The sequence below is a fragment of the Mustela erminea genome, chromosome 10, assembly GCF_009829155.1.
Source record: "Mustela erminea isolate mMusErm1 chromosome 10, mMusErm1.Pri, whole genome shotgun sequence".
NCBI classification, from domain to species: Eukaryota; Metazoa; Chordata; class Mammalia; order Carnivora; family Mustelidae; genus Mustela; species Mustela erminea.
This window is the reverse complement of record NC_045623.1, coordinates 65957347-65972057: the sequence shown is the minus strand read 5'-3', so window position 1 is coordinate 65972057 and position 14711 is coordinate 65957347. Positions and strand designations below refer to the sequence as shown.

General features: G+C 53.0%; 1 protein-coding gene across 9 annotated transcripts in view; it reads left to right on the top strand.

Moving 5' to 3' along the window:
- The window catches only part of MROH7 (maestro heat like repeat family member 7), a 50427-nt gene that overhangs the window by 22088 nt on the left and 13628 nt on the right, over positions 1-14711 (top strand). For 8 of the 9 annotated variants that reach the window (XM_032303126.1, XM_032303125.1, XM_032303129.1 and 5 more), the window contains 9 exons: positions 268-363; positions 866-970; positions 1180-1315; positions 3399-3511; positions 3821-3997; positions 4427-4581; positions 6997-7135; positions 10425-10615; positions 14457-14594. In XM_032303126.1, the coding sequence (XP_032159017.1) occupies positions 268-363; positions 866-970; positions 1180-1315; positions 3399-3511; positions 3821-3997; positions 4427-4581; positions 6997-7135; positions 10425-10615; positions 14457-14594 (1250 nt within the window). The remainder of the gene's footprint in view (positions 1-267; positions 364-865; positions 971-1179; positions 1316-3398; positions 3512-3820; positions 3998-4426; positions 4582-6996; positions 7136-10424; positions 10616-14456; positions 14595-14711) is intronic. The other variant, XM_032303130.1, reaches the window with a different exon arrangement.

Here is a 14711-nt window from a genome sequence, read left to right as displayed (position 1 = left end):
CAGGTTTTGACTCAGGTCAAAACCTAGATCCAACACTTAACTGACTCTGCCACCCAGGCGCCCCACTGATTTGTTGATAAGGAAACCGTAACCCATGGCGGGAGTAGTAATTTGTCCAGTACTACACCTCAAGTTAGTGTCTAAGATGGGGCCAGAAAACAGCTCTCATGGGACTGGATGCCCCTCCTCCCCTGACCCATAGCAGGGGTTGCAGGCTGGGTTTGCTCCAGGAGCCTCCTAGTGACTTGGTACTCCTTCTGTCCACAGACACTTTACCGTCAGACCCTGGAAGCTCTGCAGACACTGCTCAATGCCCTCTTTGTGGAGGATCCCACTCCTGCCGGGCTGAAGAGCATCTTGGAGGTGTGGGGGCAGGGAGCAGTACAAGGGCAGAGGGGAAAGGAGAACGGGCTCCAGAGCCTGGGGAGGCTATGCCCAGGAGTGGTTGGACTTCTGGATGTCACCTTGTGCCCGTGTTCTGCTCCCCGGTCCCTCTTAGCAGGCCCTATTCCAAACTCCTGCTCCTTCACTCTCGCCCTATCCTTCCTGCTCTTGCTCTAGCCGCCCGCTTAGCATTCCTTTTCTCTTCTCATCCCTCCCTCTCTTCTATCCTCATGACTCTCCACCTACCATCTCCCTCCCTGTTGTCCCTCCTCCTCCCTCTGGTTTTCCATTCCTAGCCTCAACTTCTGGACCCCATGCCTCCCTATGCTCCTGGAGGAGGATGGGGCCTATGGACAGTTGCATTTATGCCCTCCTGGAAGCTTCCTGCTGACTGCTGACTGGTGAAGGCTAACCTCCCCACCCAGGCAGCAGAAGGCTGGTGTCCAGCCTGCATCTCTGAGTCTTTTCCTTGTCCTCACAGCCCCTGGGGCCCTGGATGAACTCTGGGAAGGCCCATGAGCGAGCACGGGCTGTGAACAGCAATGTCTCTGTGTTGAACCACACGCTTCTGACCCTGCCTTTCTTTGTGAGTGGCCCCTGGGAGGGGAGGACACTCTTAGGAAGAAACTTCTTGGCTCTAAGGGATCCGGTGCCTCTGTCCCAGGGTTCCCAGGTGGCCCTTGTCATCTTCAGAGGGCTCTCCTATCAGGGCCAGACCATCCGGCTCTGTTCACTAATCACTGTATAGTGCTATTGACCTATAAGACTCAGTCCTTGAAGTTATGACGCAAACAGATGTCCTCGGGGTTCCCGGCGCTGGGACTTCTGCTGGGGAGACTCATCCTTCGCATCGGGGATCCTGATGAGGAGATCGGCCGGGAGGCCCTGGACGGCATCATCATCCTCTACACCATCCTGGAGCTCCAAAAACGTAAGCCCTTGGCAGCACGTCTGCAGCAAGCTTCTGAGCAGATACTCAGCCTGGGAATGGACTGGAGCCCTGACAGCAAGGGCACAGGTAGAAGATGGAGGAACCCAGCACGGGGTCTGATGGGCTGGCGCGATGCCTCAGTTCACACAGACCCAGAGGACAGGGGCTACAAACAAATCTATTTTGATTTAAGCCATCTGTCCATCGGATCCCCTCCTCTTCCTCTCAAGTATAATCTGTGACTCTCATGTCACATTTCTATGATGTGCCAAGAGCAGGGAAGGCTATGTTTTCATCTCCACTCCACCTGGGCACATGGTGGGTGTTCAGTGAATGTTTACTGAGTGAACAAACAAAGACCAGTTCCCACGTTAAGGTCTGGAGTGGATGTAGCCTGTAGACCTCGCATTAGGGAGCTGGGGGCGTGAAACGGGCTGACCTAGGTACCAGGCTGGCACTGTGCCTAGAGGTGTGCAGCGGCTAACTGCCTCCACCCTTTCTGCATGGTCCCAACCCCGCCCACGGGTCTTCGGCATGTTATTTAAACTCTGGCTCCAGAGGCCAAGTGACCTGGCCATCTGAAATCGCGGTTAACTGGCTATCCTGTATTTTGTCTGGGGACCCCCAGACATACACTGTCAGACTTTCAAGGGTGAAGTGCTTTGTCTGGGCCCCCTGAGTGTAGGGAGCAGCAAAGCTAGGCTTTGAACTTGGCTGTCTCTGTTTCCAGGTCTCATGCTTCTTTTTCTTTTCTTTCCTTTTTTTTTTTTTAAGATTTTATTTATTTGACAGAGAGAGATCACAAGTAGGCAGAGGGGCAGGCAGAGAGAGAAAGAGGAGGAAGCAGGCTCCCTGCCAAGCTGAGAACCCGATGTGGGGCTCAATCCCAGGACCCTGAGATCACGACCTGAGCCGAAGGCAGAGTCTTAACCCACTGAGCCACCCAGGCGCCCATCATGCTTCTTTTCTTTACAAATAACTCACACACTTGGTCCATAGGGTCCTTCTGCCTTGATGGCCTTTCCTTATGTCTATGGCTTGCACACGCTGGGGCATCCAGGTGGGACCTGGTCCAGGCCGCAGAAAGGCCTGAGGAAATGAGCCTGAAATGTGTTTCCTTCCACAGAAAATATGAAGCCGCCTTGTGCCAGGTCTAGTCTAGGCACTGAAAACAGCGATGAAGTTAAATAATCCTTCCTGTTCAGGGGCCCTTCTCGTTGTTAGGAGACAATAAACAAAATAAACAAGTGATACGTATAGTGAAGTCAGATAACGAGCACTAAAGAAAACACATCAGAAAAGGGGGTTTGGGAAGGCCAGGGTAGGAGGACCACAATTTAAAGAGGGATCACCACACACCCACCAGACCAGCAGAAATCCACAGGACAGCTCACTGGTGGGACCGCAGAGGGGGTGGGATGGGCTGGAGCGCTTGTGCACTGCTGGGGGTGGGGGGTGCATTGTTGGCCCGACTGAAAGACCATTTGGCAGCTTCCCCTGAGGCTGAACCTGTGCGTACCCTGGCATCCAGCAAACACACTTCTGTCTCCATACCAACAAATGTGTCCCTCCATTCACTGAAAGGCATGGGCTAGGCCTACCAGAATGTTCCAAGCAGCACCAATAGCTGGATGTGACCCCAGTGTCCATCAGAAGCAGAAGAGAGACCTAGACCGTAGTGTATTCACACCATGGGAAACGATGCAACATCATGACCAATGAGCTCATGCTGCTTGGGACCGCGGGGATGACTGTTCCCCATGACGCTGAGGGAAAGCCGGCACATAGGTCCAACAGCAAGAAATCTAACCTGTGGCTTTAGGAGTCAGAACAGTGGGGTCAGAGGAGGTGGGGTGAGGGGGCAGAGGACTGGAAGGAGCACCAAGAGGGGGCCTCTGGGGTGCTGCTGATGACGTAGTGTTTCTCAACGCAAGAGCTGGTTACCTGGACCTGCGTGCTGGTTCCAGAAAAACATACCTCGCTGCTTATCTCTGATTTGTGTACTTCCTACATTTGCGTTTAGCAGAAAGTTTAAGAAAAAAGAACAGGATGGTTGGGCCTCACTGAGGCTTTCTTCTTGCAGGATCCAGAGATAAGGAAGAGACCAATAAGGAGGAGCTCTATGAGAGCAACAAGCGATTCCTGGGGCCCTACAACCCTGTCAGCCCATGCCAGAATATTCTGCGTGTGATCGCGGTGACCACCCACTGCCCACCAGCTCTGGGCCTTCCTGGAAATGGGGGAGGGGCAGTGCCAGCCCCCCCCAGTGTCTCCTCCCCATGTTTCCATCTCCCCAGGCTCAAGTCCCTTTAAGGAAGCCTTCCCCAACCACACGGGCCCACCCTGAGTACCCCCTCCTCCTCGGTTCAGAGCCGGTTCAGAGCTGTGCCGGAGGGATGTTAGCTCATTCTGGGGGCAGGGGCCATGTCTCCCCTCTCTTTTAGCTCCTCCCCAAAGGGTTGGCCACCCATCCGTGGGGTCTGTATCTCTGTGCCTCTGTTTCAGGAGTTTGGAGACTTCCTGGGACCCCAGCAGGTTAAGGACCTGTTGCTAGCAGCCCTAGAAGGCTTGAAAGGCAGCTCAGAGGCCCGGGGGAAGGACTCTGGGGAGATGATGCAGCTAGCCTCGGAGGTCACGCTCAGCTCGGTGCTGGAATGGTACCGCCACAGGGTGCTGGAGGTGGTAAGGCTCCCTGTGGGAAGTGGCTGAGGTGGGAGTCCCCACAGGGCTGCTCATCCCTTGGGACCCACCGTCTGGCAGGGGCAGGGTGGGGAGTGTGGGAACCCCTAAGCCCTGGAGCAGGGTAGGGGTGGTAGTGGCTGAGTTCTAGGTGCTTCCTACTTGTGGGTAAGAAAGAATTCACTTAATGATCTGGGGGCAGTGGGGAAGGCAGACACAGCTGGCTGTCTCCCAGGGAAGGAGCAGGTGCACTGTCCACCCCCCCCAATCCCCATCTCTCTCCTGTTGCCCTCTCTCTCTCCCCTCTCCCCTGCCCCTCTATCCTGTCACCCCCACTTCTTTCCTCCTCCCCTCTCCCTACTCTCCCCACACCTGCCTTGGCTTCTCCAACTGGCCTCCTGGCTGCTCACGGCTGCTTGGGCTGTGCCCCAGATCCCAGAAATCATGCAAGGCATCTACGCACAGCTGAACTACATCCAGGAACCACGGGCCCGCGAGGTGGCCCTGCTCCCCATCTCCCTCCTGGCCAGCTCCTTCATGACCGAGGTGGTTGTGGCCCTGCTCACGTGCCCCCTGCCACTGGACAGGTACCCACGGAGGGGCTCCCGCCATCACACCTCCGAGGGTTGGAGCAGCCCTCACCCTGGGCTGGGAACCTGTCCTCCCACCCAGAGCAGGCCCTGGCCCTCCTAGCTCCCCTTTTCCGTATGGTCTGGGATGCTTATGACAGCCATTAAGCACTTCTGAAGCCCTGCTGTGTATCCATGTGGAGCATTAATCCCTTCTGTCCTTAGTACAACAACCCCACTCGGCAGATGGGGAGACTGAGGTGAAGTTCCTTGTCCTTGGCACCCAGGGAACAAGCAACAGGATGAGGACCTAAACTCAGATTTGATCAGCTCTGAGCCCAGATCTCTAAGGAGGCCCTAGAAAGGAGGTCTGAGTGTTGGCCCTGACTCTGCCTCTGGCTACTGTGTGGTCTTGGGTGGTTCACTTGTCCTCTCTGGGCTTCATTTCCCCCCAGAGACAAAAGAGGGAAATACTCCCTGCATGATTCCCACTCCAGATGGCTGGTTGTGACAAGCAACATAGCCAGCTGAGCTGAGGGCCTGCCCAGGGCTGGACTCTACAGGACCAGGCTTCCTGCTCTCAGCCTTCAGGATCTTGTGGTCTGACGGGCAGAGGGGACTGTGGCCAGAGAGACCAGACTGACTGCTCCAGCCTCCCAGCCCAGGAAACACTCCCACACCTTTGAATGAATAGAACAGGGCAGCCAGAGTGTGGCCCACACCTTAAGATAGTTATACGGGAGCTCACGCAGAATTGCACCAAGGTGTGTGATGAGCTGTGCTTCTAGTGGGGACAGCTCGTGTCATTTATAGAGGCCTGGGAGACTGGTTGGGAAGGTGAGAGCTAGGGTGTCAGGTCCCCGTGCTCCCACCTGGAAGAATTTCACCCTTTCTGCCCACACTAGCCTCCAGAGGGTTTCTTGGAATCACCAACCCTTCAGACTCTAGACTGGCAGGGCCACACCTGTCATCAGAGTCGCTCAGGGTGGAGGACAGCAGTGGCAGGGGCTCCTGCTCCCAGAAGTCCTTGTGGCAGCCCAGTGGGCCAGCCAGACAGAGCCGGTACAAGATGGATGGAGGCTGGGCTCTCAGGTGCCACGCTAGCGTGGCCTCCTTCCATCTTGTGTCCCGGATGCCGCACGTGCCTCACCCTATTCTTCCCTCTGGGCTTGAGAGCTGGACTCTTGGGCCTCCCAGTGAAAGGTGTAGGACTGCCCTGGCTGAAATGGCTCCTAAGAATTGCTCTTGCTCCTTTTTTTTTTCCCCCAAGATTTTATTTATTTGGCAGAGGGAGAGATCACAAGTAGGCAGAGAGGCAGGCAGAGAGGGGGAGGGGAAGCAGGCTCCCGGCTGAGCAGAGAGCCCTATGTGGGGCTCCCTCCCAGGACCCTGAGATTATGCATGACCTGAGCTGAAGGCAGAGGCTTTAACCCACTGATCGACACAGGTGCCCCTAGAATTGCTCTTTTACGAAAGATCTAGAGATTTTGCTTTTGGGGTCCCCATGGGGACAAGCGCAGTCCTAAGAGTCACTGCTCCCTGGGAGGCTCAATGCAACAGCGTCCTCTTCGGTTCTTATAGTTCATTTATAGTCCCTCCCAGCCCAGATGCAATTTACCAACTGGGTCATTTTCACCATAAGCAATGTTGCCTAGCAACATAGTTGACATACTATCTTTATCAGGTTTCCAGGGGAACAGAGCTGGAAAGTTAATGGAAGGTTCAAATGATCATGCAGAGGGGAAAGGGTTCCGTTAACCCTTTTGTGCACCACTGGCCTGCCCATGCTTTCGGCTCCCCACAATTGATAGGAATGCCCACAGTCTGGTGCTGGCAGGTCCAGAGGCTTTCCTCTGCCTGGAGTACTGCCTTGTAAGGAGACAGGTGCAGGCACTCCTTGATATTATGTGACAAATGCAAGGTCCAGGCCCTAAGGGGCCTCCTGGCATAGAGGAATGACTGACTACTGGCTTTGAAGGCGCCAAACCTGGTCATTTCCTGACGCTGCAGCTCATTATCTGTAATATCTCAGACTAATGATGTCACCTCTCTGAGCCTCAACTCCGCATCTGTAAAATGGGAATAACAACCCAACTTAAGTATCCTTTGAGAATTCAGTGGATTTGAGTATCTTGAATACCTTGTTCACATCTATATGCCCAGGGATTTGCCTAGTGCCTGGGGTACAGCAGATGCTCCATGTTTGCCAAATAAATTGAGTATAAAGCACTTGGTAAAATACATGGAAATAGGGTTTTGAAGAATTGTGAGCCCTCTGCCTCTTAGAGAGTGTTTTCTAAATCATTCCTCACTGGGACACCCATGGATACCATTTTGATGGTATCTTCTTTTCTCCATCCCCAAACCACTGGGAGGCAGGGTAGGCCCAGCGCCCTGGTCCTCACTAACTATCTCCATCCACCAACCCCCCAGCAATGGTGCGGAGATGTGGAGGCAGCTGATACTGCGCAAGCCCAGCTGTGACGTCCGAGACCTCCTGGACCTGCTCCTGACCAGCCTGAAGGAGAAGCCCTTCACCAAGAATGGCCGGACCTCCATCGTGCCCCTTGCGGTGAGCCCCTGCCTGGTCTACCTCACGACTACCCCATCCTGCGCTCCCTGCTCCTGCCCTCCTGCCCAGCTCAGCACACCCTGCTCTGCCAGGAGCTAGTTGTATGGCTCAAGTAGGTCTGTCTCCAGCCTGCTATTTGTGACCCCCTAGACGCATCTTGCTGCTACTTACAGGGAGGGCAGTAGGCGGGAAGGGGGGACTTGCAGACCTGGGTCTAAGAGCTGGCTTGGATTCCCGTACTAATCTATGACCTGAGCAAGTCACTTCTCTGCTTGAGGCTCAGCCCCTGCGTCTGTAAATGGGATACTGATGAGGGAGTCTGCCTCACGTGGTGGTGGTGAAGATAAAATGAGGTAACTCCTTCTTTCATTTAGTGATGCAACATGTTTACATGCTTGCTGCGGTGCTCTGAGCTCATACCTGAGAACACAGAGGGAAAGGCGGCTCTGACTGCAGGGAGGTGACTGGGCAGAGAGACCGATTTCTCTCTGCCTCTGTCACTGTCACCCTGGCCCTAGCCCTCTGGACAGCACCCCTGTTCATCTTGCTGCTTCCACTTCAGCCCCTCCAATCTGTAGTGCAGCCAAAAAATCTTTGAGAATACACCTCTGCTCTTCTCAATCCCGTCAGTGGCTTCCCTTTGTCCTTGAGAATAACACAGTATTTCTACTGATGTTGCAAGGCCCCGCACCCCTCTTGGGCCTTACCACACTCCATGGTCCCTCTTACTTGCATGCATCCAGCCTTGTTCTTTGTCAGAAATGCTTACACACCATGCTATCTTTGTCACAGGGCCTTTGCACATGCTGTTCCCTCTCCTGAACTGTTCTCTGCTAACCTAACTTCTACTCATCCCTCAGCTCTCAATTCCAGCACCACCTCCTCAGGGAAGCCCTCCCTTACCTCCCTGACCTGATCGCATCTGTGCATATTACACTTTGCTTCACATGCTTTATCTTGGAGGGGTTTACCCTGTTGTGATTTAATTTGACACTAATGTGTGGGGTCCTTTGAGTAATCTGTGAGATGCATGAATTCAGTGCCTGAGCCTCTTTTGCTCACCATAATATCCCCAATGTCTGATGTATACCTGGGGCAAACTCAAAAAAAGTTCCGTTGGACTGATTTATTTATTCATTATTCATAATTGAGCACCTACTATATACCAGGCACACTCATGAGTTCTGGGGATTCAGCAGAGAGCAAGATATTCTGGTGGAGGGAAGCAAATAAAGACATGGCTGGTGGAGACATGGGTGGTAACCCCTTTACAGAGGGGGACACTGTGGCTCAGTCATAACCCAGGACTTAGCTAAGGTCATAGAGCTTGGTGGGGCCAGCAGTCAAGCCCAGATCTCCTACCTCTGAATCCTGTGCTTCACCACTGGGGGTCTCTGCCTCTCTCCCCCAGCGCTGAGGTCTACGAATAAGGCATGAGCCTCCATTCCTTCCCTGATTTGGTCCTTCATCCTCTCCTTCCTCAAGGAATGTGTCTTGCTGTATTCGTGAGTCACTCATCTGTGCATTTTGCTGAAGCATAGTTTGAACACAGATACAGCCTGGACAGATTTTTATCTCGTCGTATTGATAAACAGTGACCAAGATTGAGCCAAGAGCAGAGCCCTATGGCCCATCACTAGAGACTTTTCTCTACGGCACAACCATGTTCTTTGGATACAATCATTATCTTTGGTCTACTGAAAAATGTAAAGGCTTTGAGTCCAAGAGGCTTATCTTAGCTCTGCCACTGCCTCACTATATAATCTCGGTCAGTCACTTCCCCCGCTCTAGCCTTGGTATATTGATCTGTAAAATGGGCGGTAATAAGTCCCACCCTGTCTAGCTTCCCTTTTCAGAAGAGTGAAATACTGTGTGTGAAAGAGCTTCCTAGGGGTGCCTGGGTGGCTCAGTGGGTTAAGCCTCTGCCTTCAGCTTGGGTCATGATCTCAGAGTCCTGGGGTCGAATCCCGCATCAGGCTCTCTGCTCAGCAGAGAGCTGCTTCCCCCTCTCTCTCTGCCTGCCTCTCTGCCTACTTGTGATCTCTCTCTGTCAAATAAATAAATAAATAAAATCTTAAAAAATAAAGAAAGAAAGAAAGAAAGAAAGAAAGAAAGAAAGAAAGAAAGAAAGAAAGAAAGAAAAAGAAAAGGCTTCCTAGGCTATAAAGCACAAATAAGTGCCACTCCTGGTTCTCATCCAGCCCGCATTTTGTCTCTTATCTCCCTGGGAACATGCCGTGGGCTCTGTCACTTGACAAATTCTCTTCCCTTGGGCCAGCTAGCATGAGAGCACAGATCCTGGTCACTTCTTTGTAAAGCACTCTCACCTCTCCCCTGATTCACACTCCACCATACCTGTGGGGCTGGTGGGAAGAGGACCGGTGAGCCCCCCACCCCTTGACAGGATGGATGGATCTGAAGCTCAGAGAGGGCCAGGGAACTGTGGGGGGGGGAAGGAGCCATCCAATCTGTGACCCCAGCACCACCACCCCTGCCCCTGCATTGTCTTCCTACCAGTGAGAGAGGCCTTGGTGGGCGGAGCAGGAGGCGGGCCCAGGCCAGGACCAGAGATGAATGGCAGGTGGAGAGGTTGGATGGTGAGCACCCGTCAGGTCCCAGGGAACGTCGTGGACAAAACGCTAATAAAGCCAAGTTCCCAGGACTTTGGGGGGCTGGTGTGGGCAGTCGTGGATAGAAAAGGCAGGGTGTGACCTGTAGGGGTGGAGTGACAGAGTTGAGGACTGGGCCTCCCTGGCTCCCACTCAAGCTGGGATTTGTTTCTTCCGGTTTGTTGGGCAGCAGGGGAGGCAGTGAGGGCAGCCAGGTTTAATGGCCTGAAGTGAAGGGACAACGGGAGCGCCATCATGGTCTCTGTGCCCATGTTATGAATGAGGAAGAGGGAGGGCATGTGCAGCTGGTGTCTGAAAGCCTGGGCTCCAGTGCCAGCTCTGTCCCAAGGGCCGGGCAACCACGGTAAGTGCCTTCACCCCTCTGAGGTGTCTCCTCGCCTGCACAACGGGATCAAGACTGCACCTCACCCACGGTGAGAGAGGAGCCCTCCATCCAGTTCTTCTACAGTCGGGTCACCACCAAAGAGGCAGGCCGCTGTGCTGGTCTAGGGCTCACCCAGAGAGCCAGGAGTTGGAGTGTGTGTGGGGGCACGGTGGGTGGAGAGACCTGGGCTCTACCAATTGGAGTGAGAGAAGAGCAAAGATCCAGGTCCAAGCTGCTAGAGAAGCTGTCCGGACCCCTGCCAGGAGCCTCCAGCCAGCCTCCCCTCTGCCCCCAGGCAGCCAGCGGCCTGTGTGAGCTCCTGTCGGTCAACAGCTGCGTGGGTCGTGTGAGGCGTATCTATCCCCAGCTGCTCCTGGCCCTGCTCATTCAGGTCCATTACCACATCGGGCTCCGCTTTCCCAGCCGCATGGCCTTCTGCAAGGATGCCAGGAAAGACACTCCGCCTTCCAACTTCATACCTGTGCGGTACGTATGTCTTGCTCTCCCTGGCTGGGGGAGGCCACTAGCAAGGCACCTTGGGGGCAGTCAGTTGGTAGAATTAGCTTTGGGACTAAAAGAGAAAACAGAAGCCTATTTTTAGGAGTGCTGTGTTTCAGACCTGCCCGGTGCTGGATGACAGCAAAAAATAAGCCTTCCCCCAAGGAGCTCACAATTTCATGTTTCATCCTCCCTCCCTAGACATATCATTTGTATTAGATTTGTATCCAAGTTCCACCTTTTTATTTTATTTTATTATTTTTATTTTATTTTTTTTTTACATGGACTCCATGCAGGCCTTGAACCCACGACCCTGAGATCATGACCTGAGTTGAGATCAAGAGCTGAATGCTTAGCTACTGAGCCACCCAGGCACCCCTCACCATCTTATTTTTCATTATTAACCCTTATAGGTAATACATGCATGTGGGTAAAGATCTCAAAAGGCATTAAAAGTGAGTTTCCTTTCCTCTCCTTACCCAGTGAGCCTTCCCAGAAGAACCAGGTTCTTTCATACCCTTCCACAGGTGGTTGATGCAGAGATAAGCACACGTGTCTGTTTCTGTTTTTATACCAATAGTAACGTCCTTTACAGTTACAGTTTTGCTTTTAGCATATACTCTGTCCTAGAAGAAAAGACATAGAGATCTGTGTCTTTTTTTTTTTTTTTTTTTTGGAACAGCTGCATAATACCCTTTGAGCGGAATGTACCGTAATTTATTTAACCAGGATCCTCTTGGTTTAGGTACTTTGCACTTACAGACAAAGCTGCAATGAGCTCGTTTATATGTCTTTACGCACACATGTGATGGTACAATGTAGGACAAATTCCCGAAAGGAGACTGGGTGCATTGAAGGGCTTCTGCATTTTAATCGTGAGCTGGGATAGGGATAAGGGGCGGAGAACATTCTTGACCAGTGAGTGATGAAAGGGAAAGTAGAGTGCCCTCTCAAGCACTCAGTTTGCCACATGGCCTCTGCCAGGGGTTGCTGCGTCCAGGAGGGCATGAGAATGGCCGTCTCCCACACCTCGGCCAGCACAGTGGAACAGAAGATATTTATGTCTTCGCTGATCTGAAAGTTGAAAAAAAAAAAAGCTGTCATTTTCTCTTACTACGCTTGAAGTGGAGGTTGAAGTGCCATATGTGTTTTCCTTTTATAAAGATTTTATTTATTTGAGAGGGAGAGAGTGAGTGCATGTGTGAACGGGGGAGGAGCAGAAGGGGAGGGAGAGGGAAAAAGCGGATCTCAAGCAGACTGTGCTGAGCACAGAGCCCCACGTGGAACTCCTGTCTCACAACCCTGAGGTCACGACCTGAGCCCAAACCAAGAGTCGGATGCTTAACCATCTGAGCCACCCAGTGCCCCTGTGTTTCCTTTTCTTTGAGCAACATTTGCCCAATTTTATATAGGACTGTTGAGAATTTTTTTGTTGTTGTTAATTTGTAAGAGCTTTTTATATATTAAGGATGGTAACTCTTTGTCACATGTATTCCACTTAACTGGTAACTATTTTATGGTCTTTGCCATACAGAGGGTTTAAGTTTGTATGCAGTCGAGTGTCTCAGTCTTTTCTTTGGCTTCTATTGTGTGGAATGCTTAGAGAGGCACACTTTGAGGGGCCGAGTGCAAGCCATTATGAGGCTGGGCTTGAAGTCCGAACATCTCGGATTTGAGTGTGGTTCCATCACTTAGGCTTTGTCCCTTGCGTAAACTACTTTAACCTCTTGGCAGCCTGGTGTGCTTGCCCATGAAATGGGGTAAGTGATTCCTGCCCTGCAGGTGTGTTGTAAGGACCAAACAGGACCCTGCGTCCCAGTGGGACACCCCATGCTAGGGCCACAGCACCACCTCTGACTCCCTGGTGCTTGTGAGGGTGGTAGCCCTGACTCCAGAAGCTGGTGGGCTCCAGGGGAAACAAAACCAGGGGGAAGTAGAGAAGCACTGGAGGAGGAGGAGGAAGAGGAACACACAGTGGAAAGGTCTCAACCATCAAGTGATAAAGGCTGCGATCTCTCGACCTGGAGGACCTCCCTGAGCAAGGCCTGGGGAGGGGAGCTGGAGAGAACCCCAGTGTCCGCCTCCAAAAGGTCCAGCTGCTGTGCCCTGCTGCAGCCTCAGGCTTCAGTGCAGCTCCTTGTTGGGTCCTTGGCCCCCCCTTCCCACTGCAGGGACAGGCAATGCTGGCTCCACTTCACTGGGAAAAGCTGGGAACCTTCTAGGAAGGTGAAGCCTACAGAGTGGGCGTTTTGGGGAGCAAAAGGACCTGCACCACTACCCACAGCCTTCCTCCCTACGCTGTCACCTCTGCCTTTTTACAAAGCAGCACAGACCTCACCTTGGGCTCCCGGAGGTGTATCTTTGGGAGTAGGGTGGGAGGAAGGACGATGGGTAGGGTCATTTTTGTTAAAACTTGGAACCCAATCAAGGGCGTGGTGGAAGAGTGGAGTCACCTACCTAGGAATGATGTGGCACTGTGTCCAAAAGCTTTAGCCTAATTCCGAGTTCCTTGGCTACACACACCGACACCGGGTAGGTGCGGTCTGGGTAAGAGCTATGACAGTCTGAAGCCAGGTAGAGAGAGAGTGGTCAAGTCATGGAGCAGAACATTACACAGCTGGCTCACTCGGTCTTAGTTGAAGGTGCTGATGCTCGGCACGGAAGGTAGAACCTTCCTTCTAATGAAAACATGCACATCTCTGCTTAGCTGTTCAGCCAGTGCTCTGGGGGGAGGGAGAGTTGGGGAGGGCAAGCCCTAGGCTCTCAGGGTGGGCAGCACCGGGAGCCTGCCTCCTTCGCCCTCCGTGTGTGTGACTTTGCTGGTCCAGGACTGTAACTGACAGCACGAGTCTCTAAGAATCAGTAGGAAGCTTGCATGGTTCTGAAAGCCCGGGTCTCGGTAGAAGCTTGACTTTTCCCACTGGATCAGTAGTTATTACAAAACCCAAAACATCAAAACTAAAAGCGAATTCCCAAACATAACACAATTTCCAGAATGCTTTGCTGCTTTGTCTTGAATCATGAGGACCACCCACTCTCAGTATCTCCTGATGTATGTCCACATGTGATAAACTCTTTAAACATGAGGGCTGACGTTTCTAGAAAACTTTGTCTAAACGTAAACTTCATTCCACACACTGTCCATTTCCATTTTATTAAAGGTTTATCTATAGGTACACATACACATCTGCGGACACCCAGTACCCAGGACATAGTGGGGCATCCGCACAGGGCCGCTCCTTCCCAGCACCACGCTGGGGCTTCAAAAGCACAGAGGACTGGGTTCCAGCCTCCTCCATCCACAGGTTATAAAAGCCCCCTCACCTTGCCCATACTGCCCAGGGCCTTCTGCTGGCATCCAGGTCCGGGAATTCCTCCGAGTGCCCCAAGAGGGTGAAGGCCTCAGGCCAAAAAGAGACTGTGCAAGTGAGGAGGGATGACCTCTCCCCCAGAGAGCTGCCCAGGCATGGGTGTGAGGGGGAGAGGTAAGGGGGAGAGAGGCAGACCCCAGAGGTCTGGGGAGGCCTGGCTCCAACCTCTCCCTCCAGGGAAAGAGGCTCAGGAGAAAAGGAAGGATAAAACACCATTTGGGGGAATTTTGCTTCTGTTGACTCTCTTTCTCAAAGCTAACAATTTTTTTAAAAGCTGCTCTTGGTGGGTACACCGAGGACTGCTACCTCAGCATCAGCAGGTCTCAGAGAAGCTTGTCTGACCAGATGGGAGCTGACAGGAGGGGGTGTGGGAAGAGGCAGGCTGGAGGGAGGTCGGCCCCTGTGTGGTGGGGGAGGGGAGCGGGGGTCATGAGGTCTCAGCCGCCTTGTCTTGGCAGCTGGGTGGTCAAGGTGGTGAAAACCTTGCTGCTGAGGATGGGCTGCTCATATGAGGCCACCTTTCTGGAGGACCAGGGCGGCTGGGAGCTCATGGAGCAGGCGGAGAACCACCACCGGGGAGTGTCCCTGCTGGCCAGGTGAGGCTGGGATGGCCCTGCGCAGGGGTTGGGGGGGAGAGAGGTTTGGGTTTGCATCTCTCTCTGGGCAAGACCCTTCCCTCAGTCCCGCACCTCTTCTAAGTGGCAGGGTATGGT